Source organism: Ovis aries, chromosome 7 (assembly GCF_016772045.2).
Source record: "Ovis aries strain OAR_USU_Benz2616 breed Rambouillet chromosome 7, ARS-UI_Ramb_v3.0, whole genome shotgun sequence".
Taxonomy (NCBI): Eukaryota; Metazoa; Chordata; class Mammalia; order Artiodactyla; family Bovidae; genus Ovis; species Ovis aries.
This window is the reverse complement of record NC_056060.1, coordinates 50,410,543-50,423,930: the sequence shown is the minus strand read 5'-3', so window position 1 is coordinate 50,423,930 and position 13,388 is coordinate 50,410,543. Positions and strand designations below refer to the sequence as shown.

General features: G+C 39.2%; 1 protein-coding gene across 1 annotated transcript in view; it reads right to left on the bottom strand.

Annotated features, from left to right (window-relative positions):
• The window catches only part of ALDH1A2 (aldehyde dehydrogenase 1 family member A2), a 119,219-nt gene that overhangs the window by 36,022 nt on the left and 69,809 nt on the right, over nt 1-13,388 (bottom strand). Inside the window, exons 5-7 of the mRNA XM_004010568.5 lie at nt 6,559-6,620; nt 4,436-4,564; nt 4,196-4,309 (exon numbers count right to left, since the gene is read on the bottom strand). Of these exons, the coding sequence (XP_004010617.1) occupies nt 4,196-4,309; nt 4,436-4,564; nt 6,559-6,620 (305 nt within the window). The remainder of the gene's footprint in view (nt 1-4,195; nt 4,310-4,435; nt 4,565-6,558; nt 6,621-13,388) is intronic.

Genomic DNA, 13,388 nt, shown 5'->3' with positions numbered 1-13,388 from the left:
CTTGCTGTGGAAGGATGTGCATGCGGTTTGCCATGGCTGTAGACCCCAAACTGCAATTCTTTGCTGATTCTGAATAAACTCATTTTGGCTATGGAAATAACTGGCAGTCTATTTCTCAAAATCTGTCACTGAACTTGCCCTCGCACTGGAAACAACTAGAAAAGTACATGAAATTGCTTCCTTTAAATGGAATATCATGCAGTATGGGACTGTGATTCTAGAGATAAAAGAAACAAGGGAATGAAACCATCACAATATTGTAAAGCAATTATCCTCCAATTAAAAATAAAATAAAATTTTTTAAAAATTAAAAAAAAGAAACAGGGGAAGACCTTTTGCATCATGGGATGTTAAGACCAAAGTAGAACGTGCTGATCTCCCTGAAATGATGAAATAGATTAGAGTTTAGAGAGAATGAGGTGGTTAAAAAGGCTTAGTACCAGAGAGTACTGACAATGCAGTCAAGAAAACTTATGGGGGTCCCATCAATTCTCTGGCTGAAGGCTAAGCTAAAGGGTATACCTGTGGTGACTGGTATACTTCAGAAAACGGGATAAAGAACCAAGATCAGGGAATTTGTATGCTGAATAATACTCAGAGCTCATATAGGGTTGGGGACGTCTGAGTTCTGACTAACCAGAGCAGAAAGACTTGGTTGAACATTTAGAACATTCACTACAAAATCCAGAAGGATCCCAACTTAGTAATCTTAATATATTTTATTATCTTAGTAAAAGATAAACTAGTCTTTAATGAAGCTTAAAATTAAGTGTCAAAAGGGTCAACCTGTACTGCAAGTGACTTAATTGCCTGACAGAAAAAAGTCCAGCACTCTTAAAAGAAAGAAAACAAAATCTACATGGTCCATAGTGTAATGGTCACAATGTTCAGTATCCTTTCAAAAATTAATAGACATGAAAAAGCATACATATTTGAAAAAACATTATATACAGTAAAACAAAGATAAGAATGACTGCTAACATCAGAAACAGAGCAAGTCATTAAAAAAAAACAGAATGACATCTTTAAAGTGTTGAAAGTAAAATAAAACACTGTTGAATCAGAATTTTATATTCAGAAAAAAATCATAAAAAATGAAAACAAAATAAATACATATTCAGACAAACAGAAGCTGAGAGAATTTGTCACTAACAGACCCACACTATAAGAAATGCTAAAGAAAGGTCTCTATACAGAAGAAAATTATATCAGAAAGAAACACAGGCAAAAAAAAGGAGAGAGAGGGTTAGAAACGAAAGTATGTGAGTAAACGTAGAATAATTTTGTTTTCTTGTGATGGCTCAGATGGCAAAGAATCTGCCTGCAATGCTGGAGATCCAGGTTTGATCCCTGGGTTGGGAAGATGTCCTGGAAAAGGAAATGCCTACCCACTCCAATATTCTTGCCTGGAGAATTCTATGGACAGAGGAGCCTGGTGGGCTACAGTCCATGGGGTTGCAAAAAAAGCCAGACACGACTGAGCAACTAACACTTTCACTTTGAAGAGATAGTTGAATTTTTAAAACAAGAAGTGTAGCAATGTACTGTGGGCTACATACATACATAACAGTGAATCCTAGAACAGTGGCAGCGTGAAGGATGCAATGAGAAACGGAAGAATTGTTGTACTGTTGCTACATTATAGTAACATAATACTTTTAAATAGTAGACTGCGATTAAAACGCACCTTGCAATTTCTAAAGCAACCACTTTAAAAAGAGGCTTAGCTGATAATCCAAAATAAAAGATAAAATAGAGTGCTGATTCATCCGAAATGAGGCAGACAAAGAGGAGAAAGGGGACAAAAAGCAGATGGGACAAGTAGAAAATAAAAGTGAAAATGGGAGATTCAAATCCAATCATATCAATAATTCATTAAATACTGAACAACAAACCCCTCACCAAAAAAAAAAAAAAAAAAAAACAACCACCAGGCATGGGAGAGTACATATTGTATATTCCATTTATATAAAGTAACAGAGGAATGAATATTAACAAAGAGGGTCACTGATTGCCTGGGGCTAAAGGTATGAGAAATGTTTTTAGGGTATGGAAATATTCTATATCTTAGTTTGGGTGATGGTTATGTGACAGTGTGTATTTGGTACTTAAATGAATGCATTTTATTGTATGTAAATTATACTTCAGTAAAGTCTTTTCAAAAGTTTAAAAAACTTTTGGAATGGCAAAACAGAGACTTAAACCCAGGCAACTTGGAAATAAGCACTTATGTTCTTATTGATGCACTATGCTACTTCTTGTCTGGCCTGAAAGATTAGGTCATCCTCTCAACATGACTTTCCAACACATGGTATTGGGACTTTTAAAAAAGTGCTCAGTTTTAAAATTGAAATATCCCTGGAAGAAAAAAAAATTCCTAGAAATTAATTTATCAAGACAAGCCTAAGATGTAAATGATGATGACATCAGTGAAGAACACTGTAGGACAAATAACTGAAGAGGTTTATGCCATGTTCCTGGATGAGATGTCAGTCTTCTAGAAAGAACACTCACCTTCAATTTAATACAGACAGGTAATGGGATGCCAATCAAAATTCCAATGAGAGCTGTGTGGAGGAAGATGAGGTACTTGGAAAACCAAACTGAAATTTTATCTGAAAGAATGGGCAAGAACAGCCTGAAGGTTTTGAAAAACCAAGTAAGAGGGTATCTTGCCTGCCATACTCCAACACATCTTTTAAAACCTTATAATTAAAGCAATCTGGTACTAGTGAAAATACTGAGGAATGATGTTACCAAGATGGCAACACAGACTGCTCCAGACTTTGCTTTCCGTCACAAGAAGCGTAAGGAGCACTTGTTTTAAAAAGAAAAAAAAAAAAGACATCATGGAGAGAACTCTAGAACGCAAGGTTAAGCGGGAAGCGCTCCCCTGTACCAGAGACCCATGACAAGGGGAAGAAAAGCAGCTACTCTGTGACTGCACTGCCCTCCCCCAGGCCACTGCAGCACCATGGGGAGACATTTCTCCTGACCCTCTGGCTTCTCCAGTGGGAAAGGAGACCTCACAACTGTGAGCTGACCCGTGGGAGCCACTACTCTGATCTCACACCATGGGCACTGCAGGGGAATCTGCACAGCTCAACCACCACCGAAATGAGACTGCAACAGAGAGAGGGGGAGGCGCTGCAACACACAAATCCTGGCAGACTGAATTCACATCTGCAGTGACCAAGCAGTAATCCCAACCGGTGGCTCTGCTCATCTGCAGAACCAAACTAGGGGCACACTCTGACCAGGGAACACAGATGGACGCAGATTGGCCTGATTCATCTCCTCAAATGAGGACTTCTGCCAGCCCTAGGGCCCAGTCTGCCCTGCCCAAACAAGAAGCTGAACCATAGCACCATTCACTGAAGAGTGTCTTCTAGTCTCATCTGACCAGAATGACTGATAACTCCTGAAAGACATGTGGCCCAGTAGTGCTTGAGTCAAGAGGTGGACAGGCAGGCAGAGCCCCCTCACCCCAGAGCAAGGTCAATACAGGACACGCAGTGCTCGCCTGCAGCTGGGTTCAGTTCATACTACATTACCTATGGCTACTTTGTGCTCCAGGGGCAGAGTTAAGTAGTTTCAATAGAGACCATATTGCCAGCAAAGTCCACAACATTTGCTATCTGGCCGTGTTTTGCAGAAAAAAAATTGCTGATCTCTACTCTCTATGACCTTTTAAGGCTCATGGTCATAGTTAGCTGCGAACAGCATCTACAGGAGTTGGGGATATAATGATAAGACAAGGTTGTGTTTCCATTTTCATCTTGACATCTCCAGTTCTTAACTTGTGTTCTTGATTCAAGAAAGTGTTCAGAAGCCCAGCTTCTGGGATAGACTCTTTTGGGACAGTTTGTTAGTTTGTTTTTGCCTCTGATATTTGTTTCTTTTATTTCAAAATATAATAGGGTTTTGTTTTTCCGGGACAGGTCTCACACAAATGGAGCACACAAGAGCCCAAAGATCTGAGGCACAAACAGTCAATGTCCCCCTTTACTTTGCCACCCATCCGTCTTCTAGCTATGGTAAGACCTTGTTAAGGTCTTATCTGCTTGGTAAGACCTTGAGCAGTCACTGACTGCTCTTTGGGTGTTCAGTCCATGGGTAACATTTTCAATTTTCTCTCAAACCCTCTACTCATTTGCGGAACTGTTCTTTAAGCTGTGGTTTCTCAGGCACCTACCTCAGTAGACCCTGTGAACGCAATCTTGTCTATGCCAACGTGAGAAGCTATTGCTGCCCCGGCCGTTGGCCCGTATCCTGGCAAAATATTGATGACTCCTGGTGGAAAGCCAGCCTAACAAAACAGAATTGGAGGAAACGTGGCTTGTGAAAGCTGATGAAGCACATTGAATCGGATATGCTCCACTAGGCCCCAACTGTAAGGAGGGTGGGAGCCACTCCTGAGGTCGGTTTCTCTTACCTCCTTGACGAGGGCTCCCATGTAGAGCGCGCTGAGTGGTGTTTGTTCTGCTGGTTTAATAACTACTGTATTGCCACAGCACAGAGCTGGAGCAATTTTCCAGGCAAACATCAGCAGGGGGAAGTTCCACTGAAAGGCAAAATCTCAGGGTTGATAGATGGAAAAATATTCCTCCATTACTTTGTTTTCAAGCTGTGACTTCTCAGATTTCTCAGACTGGTCCTCAACATAAATCTTGTCCCACCACAGAGTATAGATGTTTGGATTTTTTAATTACTTCATTAAGAAGAGAACAGGATTGACCGTGAAAATCTCCCCTATTCTCTCTCTGGTCAGCAAATTACTATTTTCCAGCTACCCACAAAAAGAAATCTTATCGTTAAAAGGGAGTCTTTGTTTTGTTTCAGCTTTTCATTGTTGTCATTTTATATGTTTTTAAAATTAGCTTTTGGTTCCAGTAAGTTCTTGTGTATGAAAACTTTTTCTTGCATTTGTGATTTTTTATACCAGGGTTTCAGGCTGGTATAAAAGCTCTTCAGAGAGGAAGACCTAGAAGTCAGTGTGTATTTCAAGGCAGTACCTTTTTCTTTACCTACATGTATTGCCACAAAACACACAATTACAAAAAATAAAGTGCATCTACTGATAAGGACGCAAAAGTCTTACTTTGTCTCCTGGCCACTGCAAAATAAACTAACGGAGACTAAAAAATATATGTGTGTATCTGAGACTGGGGCCTAAGATGGTTTAAACCAATTTTAAAAAGGATATTAAGCTTGTATTGTTGTAAGTGCAGGCATGAACCTCAGTACTATCAGGTGTCATTGATAATTTCATTAAGAAAGAAAACAGAAATCCTGGTGCCCTGGCTCTAGCCCCTGACCACAATGTGTTTCTGCCTGAAGCATCTCAGCTGCCATCCTTGAAGGATTCTCACTGGCCCTGGCAAGCTTGCAAAAATATACAAGTGTCTTGCCTTCACCAAACACCCAATTTCTTTTCCCCTTAGTTGTTTATAAACTTGGGAGTACACAGTGATGTTTTAATTCCATCTACAGTATATAAATCTTGGGAGCGCAGTAATTGAGCCGAGCTGGCTGACAAGTGGCTCTTGTCCTGTCAGTGAAAGCTGCAGCTAACTGAGTCTGGGGAAGGCAGGAAAAGCAGGTTTGAGTTCCTGCAATTAAGGTGACAGACCTCAACCCGGCTCTGATCTGAGTAGGATTTCCCTGGGTGGTTTAGGGGCAGAAGAACTTAAACCAAATCTCTCATCTTCTCCTTTCATTCTCGAATACATGTCACAGTAACCCAGAGTTTGTGGACCTTTAAAATAATTTATTAATATTCCCCCAAATGTTTGGCTCCCAAAGCTGAAGATTATCTTGAGTTATTCTCCTGTATTTTGAGAAAACTTGTTGTCTGTACTTTAAGAATTTAAGTTGAGGCTCCCCTGAAATCCTTGCCAGAATGATTAGCTAGACTCTCCTGCTGGAAGACTCGATGATGTTTTGTATAGTGCCAAGGCTATGTATGAGGCAGAGAGGGGAAAAAAAAGACAGTGTTTAATGTTCCAATCCAAACACTAAGCACTACATCTATTTCCCTGTACAAGACACACAACAGCACGGCATGGTTTCAATTATGACTGTGACGTGAACTGTACTGCTGTGTCTTCTGTAGGATCTTCTATCTAGATTCTTGTGAAAAGAAACAGTGGGGAAGAATGGGATTAAAAGACCATATAAAACAATATGCCTGGAAAAATGGTGAGTCACAGTTCTAAAAAATAAACAAGCAAATATAACAAAGCATTAATTTTCCATAAGCTGAATGGACATCCATAACTGAAGGCAGGTTATTAATACACTGGGCTTTGCTTTGCTTATTTTAATCATGAGAATTCCATAACTTGAGAATTCAACTCCTGGTAACGAAGCTGAAACCCTATTAACCTGTTCAAATAAGCATTTGCAGGGAGGCTGTTAAAGATATGTCAACAACATGAACTCAGTTTTTTTTCCCCAGTAATGGAAAACACACATTGCTGAAGTCCATGTTTTATGTATCTTTAAGAGAACTGGTTCAAATGAAAATAAATACGAGGCGTGAGGAGATACACTCACCGGGATGATCTGTCCACACACACCAATGGGTTCATGTCTTGTAAAGGTAAAATAATCTCCATCTGAAAGAAATGAGCACAGTCACTGCCACAGAGTTCAGATGAGAAGAAGAACTGCAGAGGGGGAACACGGGAGGCAGCAAAAAGCAGAAATAAAGTTGAAAACACTTTTTTGTCATGGTTCCCACTCCACTGTGTATTAAAGCTAGGAGAAGCTATCACTTGGCAAAGGGTTTCTCCACATCAGGTTCCCAGATACCCAAACAGAGTACTGGTAGAGGACCTGGAAGGCAAAATAAAGGATGAGTTTATCACACCAGATGCAGTCCTGGGGGTGGACGGTGGGGAAGGGACAGCGCGGGGAGTGGCTGGAAACTGGAAAATATTAAATATTATATCAACTATCAAAATGATACTTATATATGGAATAGTTACTTGAGTTAAAAACTGAGGTTCCTCAAAATTTTAAATAGCTTTCTGAAAGTATTAAAAGAAAGAAAGAAACTAAGTAAAACGCTATCAGGTAAATTTAAAATGCTAGGCAGCTAGAAAAGGTGAGATTTAAAAGTAAGACCTGTTTCATAACTCAGTCTTGGTGTCCAAATGCACTTCTGGGCACGGGGAACCCAGGCATGTCTAGGCCTATTTCAAGAAAGCAAGAGTCCACTTCAAAGAAGATTTTATCAATAACCCAAAGCCTCCACCTTCAAACCAGCCATGGAAATGAGGATGATTTAATGACCTTGTTTTCCCTATAGGAGCAAGCAGCAGTTGGAACAAATACCCAGGAAATCCAAACCAAATTCTTCTTTAGGAAAGTACCATTATGTTTATCTGAATTATTTTAAGTGGCTAAAGGAAATAACCAAAAAATGCCTGTTTTTAGCATGAAGCTCTTCATTTTTGGTATTGGGTCTTCCTCGCACCTGCCCCCTGCATTAATTGTCAACCCTTTGGCCACTTCACTGACACTTGTTTTCTCTCTCAAAAGATGTTCACTGGGGAAAGTGGAGACCCTCTGTTAATACTCAGGAAGAGCATTACTATTAGAGATGTGGATAAGAGCAGGGACAGGGGGAGATGTTAATTCTTCCCAGAATTAACAGCTATCTGTTGCTGGTACATCTTTTCAAAGAACTTTTCCCCCCATATACATTAGCATCCTTTTATCCTCTCTCTTTTTCAAAAGAATACAAATGGGACTATATTATACATAGGCTTCTACACTTTGGTTTTTCCCACTTTTTTTTCATATAAATCTAACACTTTTTAAGCTGCTGAATGTTTTGCCACTGGCTCAATAAATAATGGTACTGCTGTAAACTGTCCTGAGGGACTAAAGAGATTACTTTCAGTGCAAGCTATATAAATAATGCTGTAACACTATTTTATATATCTATGCATATTGGTGAAATTTCACAGTCAGAATGTACATGCATTTCACATTTTGATAAATACTGCCAAATCACCCTTCAGAAAAATTATTCAGTTCATAATTCCAACATGTTTTTTTCCTCCCTATCCTTTAACATGGGGGTTTTTTCAAATCTTTAAATTTTGGTCAACCTGAAAGAAAATGACAACTTGTTTTGATTTGTGCTTGATGATATATGGATTGAATATGTTTTCATGTTTAATAGCCATTAAAAATTTTTTCTTCAGGTTTATATCCTCTCCCATTTTTCTACTGGTTTATTCTTCTTTTTCCGTCATTTAGAGAACTCTGTGTATATTAAGGACATTAGGCCTTTGTCATGTGTATACGCAAAGTTTTCCCCTAGTCTGCTACTTGTCTCTTAATTTTGTTTGATGTATATACTTTAAATTAAAGACTTTAGGAAGTAGGTAAACTCAGTAACTGTAGCAAAGAAATTATTTTAGAATGTATCTCCACTAAAACAACAAAAAATAGCCCAAATATGGAAACCATCCACAGGAGGACAATAAGAAGTCTAAGTAATATTTTAAAAATCAAGTTAACTATCTCAGCTTTGTATGCAGACAATTCAAGAGTTTTCATAGATATCTTTCTTTACAATAGTGCCAGTTACCACCTTTCTTCAATTTATAAATCTCTGAAAAAGCTTTTTTTCCTATTAATACTTTTCACATTTTTTCCTTTAGAAGATATAAATGTTTGTTTCTTCTCCCTGAGAAGATTTCTCATGGGGAGAAAAAAAAATGATCAAGAGGCTAAAGAGTATCATTTGCAAGGAAATTCTTCCCAAATAAATGCTGTAATATGGGTAAGATGATGGATTCAAGCATTAATCCCAGACTATAGAAAGAGAGTGTAATGTCAATATGAAGTGCAAAAGGGCTAAGAAGAAAACTGGAATACGAACTGGAGAGCAACACAGGTGCATATTTCAGCAGCACTAGAATGGTCCCGAAGAATTCACAGGGCACTTGCACAACCACAGCATGGTAATTCATAAAGCATTTCCCCTCTCTCCATCCTAAATGCTGAGGAGTTTAGTTGTACTACGTATATAATTTTAAAAGTTATTGAAGAAACGAAAGAGAAGAAAAAAGAAATGTATGGCAATCTTTAAAAGCTGACCTCAAAAGGAAATGAACTTAACTCCATAGCTATATCCAAAGGGAAACTGAGTTATGGGGAATGAGAACTTTCCTGGATAAATGTTCAAAGAATCAACATTTAGCTAAAGCTGGCACAAGGAAAGAAACTGAAGACTCTTCTAAGTTTCTCTAAACAGCAAATAAATAAACGGCATTTTGGTGCTTGAGCTCTTCCCAAAAGAGCACTGAATGAGAGAGATAAAGAAGGGGTCCCAGACCTTTGAGTTCAGTCTGTATTCTAGGATGGTTGGTGGAAGAGGATTCTAAACACCCTTAGTCTGAGCAGGGTACTTGGCACATGAGAACTATACCTCCTACATGTAACCCCTGACCAGGGCTGGAGGCACGCCAGAGGTCCCACACAACTAGTATGACCCAGCTCTGACTCTCACCAGCTTCTAGACCAGGGTTCCTCAAAGGACAATCACATAAGAGCCACCTTCCTGAAATCCAAAACAGAGGAGATATGCATACGTACAGCTGGTTCACTTTGCTGTACAGCAGAAACTAATAAAATATTATAAAAATACTACATTCCAATAAAAATTTTCAAACTGCAAAAAAAGAGCCATCTTAATTTTTACTATATCCAAGTACCACCTACCCTATTACTTATAATATCTTAAATTAACTCACCTTTTAAAAGCTATTTGTTAGCCTCGCATTCAGGAAAATCTAAGAAATAAAAGATTTCATGAGCTAGCAATATTTTCTTCTAATATTCTTCAAGCCTAATAATTAAAATAAACATGGATTCAGTTCAGTTCAGTTCAGTTACCCAGTCGTCTCCGACTCTTTGTGACCCCATGGACTGCAGCTCACCAGGCCTCCCTGTCCATCACCAACTCCCAAAGTTTACCCAAACTCATGTCCATTGAGCTGGTGATGCCATCCAACCATTTCATCCTCTGTCGTCCCCTTCTCCTCCTGCCTTCAATCTTTCCCAGCATCAGGGTCTTTTCAAATAAGTGAGTTCTTCGCACCAGGTGGCCAAAGTATTGGAGTTTCAGCTTCAAGATCAGTCCTTCCAATGAACACTCAGGACTGATCTTCTTTAGGATGGACTGGTTTGATCTCCTTGCAGTCCAAGGGACTCTCAAGAGTCTTCTCCAACACCACAGTTCAAAAACATCAATTCTTTGGCACTTAGCTTTCTTTATAGTCCAACTCTCACACCCATACGTGACTACTGGAAAAACCATAGCCTTGACTAGACAGACCTTTGTTGGCAAAGTAATGTCTCTGCTTTTTAATATGCTGCCTAGGTTGGTCCTTCCAAGGAGTAAGCGTCTTTTAATTTCATGGCTGCAATCACCATCTGCAGTGATTTTGGAGCCCAGAAAAATAAAGTCAGCCACTGTTTCCATTGTTTCTCCATCTATTTGCCATGAAGTCATGGGACCGGATGCCATGATCTTATAAAGGTGATGTCATCTGCATATCTGAGGTTATCGATATATCTACCAGCAACCTTGAGTCTTGCTGTGCTTCATCCAGTCCAGCATTTCTCATGATGTACTCTGCATATAAGTTAAATAAGTAGGATGACAATATACAGCCTTGAAGTACTCCTTTTCCTATTTGGAACCAGTCTGTTGTTCCATGTCCAGTTCTAACTGTTGCTTCCTGACCTGCACACAGATTTCTCAAGAGGCAGGTCAGGTGGTCTGGTATTCCCATCTCTTCCAGAATTTTCCACAGTTTGTTGTGATCCACACAGTCAAAGGCTTTGGCATAGTCAATAAAGCAGATGTTTTCCTGGAACTCTCTTGCTTTTTCAATGACCCAGTGGATGTTGGCAATTTGATCTCTGGTTCCTCTACCTTTTCTAAAACCAGCTTGAACATCTGAAGTTCACGGTTCATGTATTGCTGAAGACTGGCTGGGAGAATTTTGAGCATTACTTTGCTAGGGTGTGAGATGAGTACAACTGTGCAGTAGTTTGGGTATTGCCTTTCTTATAGACTGGAATGAAAACTGACCTTTTCCAGTCCTGTGGCCACTGCTGAGTTTTCCAAATTTGCTGGCATATTGAGTGCAGCACTTTCACAGCATCATCTTTCAGGATTTGAAATAGCTCAACTGGAATTCCATCACCTCCACTAGCTTTGTTCATAGTGATGCTTCCTAAGGCCCATTTGACTTCACATTCCAGGATGCCTGGCTCTAGGTGAGTGATCACACTATCATGATTATCTGGGTCATGAAGATCTTTTTTGTATAGTTCTGTGTATTATTGCCAACTCTTCTTAATATCTTCTGCTTCTGTTATGTTCATACCATTTCTGTACTTTATTGAGCCCATCTTTGGATGAAATGTTCCCTTGGAATCTCTAATTTTCTTGAAGAGATCTCTAGCCTTTCCCATTCTATTGTTTTCCTCTATTTCTTTGCATTGATTACTTAGGAAGGCTTTCTTATCTCTCCTTGCTATTCTTTGGAACTCTGCATGCAGATGGGTATCTCTTTCCTTTTCCTCTTTGCCTTTCTTTCACCTCTCTTTTCTCAGCTACTTGTAAGGCCTCCTGAGACAACCATCTTGCCTTTTTGCATTTATTATGAATATTAAATACAGTTCCTTGCGCTATACAGTAGGTCCTTCTTGTTTATTTGTTTTATATATAGTAGTCTGCATCTCTTAATCCAAAATTCCAAATTTATCCCTCCCTTACCTTCTCACTTTAGTAACTGTAAGTTTGTTTTCCATGTCTGTGAGTCTATTCTGTAAATAATTTCATTTTTATCATCTTTTAAAGATTCCACATATTACTGATACCATATGATAATTATCCTTGTCTAACTTAATACTCTTAGTATGATAATTTCTAGGTCCATCCATGTTAGTGCAAATGACATTATTTCATTCTTTATATGGCTGAATAATACTACTCCATTATGTGTATACATACACACACACACACACACACATATCTTCTTTATCCACTCATCCGTCAAGGGACATTTAGGTTGCTTCCATGTCTTGGCTATTGTAAATAATGCTGCTATGAACACTGGGCACGTGATTTTTGAGTTAAGAGTTTTCTCCAGATATATGCCCAGGAGTGGACTTGCTGGATCATATGACAACTGTATTTTTAGTTTTTTGTGGAACCTCCATACTGTTCTTATCTGGTTGCACCAATTTATATCCCACCAATAGTGTAGGAGGGTTCCCTTTTCTCTACATTCTCTCCAGGATTTACTGTTTATAGACTTTTTGATGAGAGCCATTCTGACCAGGGTGAGGTGATACCTCATTGTGGTTCTGATTTTCATTGTGCCACATAATATGCCACACTGTGCTTCTCAAATTTAAATGTGTACACAAAGCATCTGGAGTTATTAAAATGCAGATTCTGAACCTGTAAATCTAGGCTGGAACCCAAGAGTCTGCATTTCTTCAAGCTCTCAGGTTACACCAATGCTCTGATGCACAGATCACACTCCAGGTTCCCAGGTTCAGAGGAGCCAAGTGGATAAAGGGAAGTCCCCAGGTCTCGTGATGATCTACAGTTGTTGACTTCATTTCTATTTACTTTTGGCCTCTCTGATCTGAAGTGTAGAAGAATCTAAGCAATGTTTTTAACACTTTTAAATTACAAAAATAAAAACAAAAACATATATAACTTTTACAAAATATTTTCATATTCTTGCCTCATTTCATGCTCAAAACAATGTATGGAAAAATTAAGGCAACTATTATTATTTGAAATTTACAAGTAGTGAAAATATGCCACAGAGAGGTTAAGTCTAAAGTAGTATCACTGGTTAAGTTGTGGCTCCTGAACTTGAAACTGGGTCATCAGACTTCAAGTTCACTTCCCTTAGAAACATACCAAAGGTGAATAAGGTTTGGATTTAGGTGGATATCACAAACCACAGAATCAGAGTGTGATGCCAAGGAATGCAGAAGGGGGAAAAAAGGGTGAAGATGATTCTTCAAGGATGTGGTGTGTGGAGAGAGAACTCACATAGACTCCTGTATCTCAAGCTATAAAGGGAATGCTACAGAGCACAGGCTTCCTCTTGGGATGGGGAGTCTAAGGCTGAGTGCCTCTCTGCATCTGGGATAAGTGGACGCCAGTGGGCGGCAGGGTTACTTCTCCCTCCTTCTCTTCTGTACCTAGGACGAAGTATGAGTACACCTCTCTGCCTAGAAAAAAAATCACAGCCCATTTCCCATCTTTTGTTAATGTGTTCAGTCACTCAGTCATGTCTGACTCTTTGTGACTCCATGGACCACAGCCC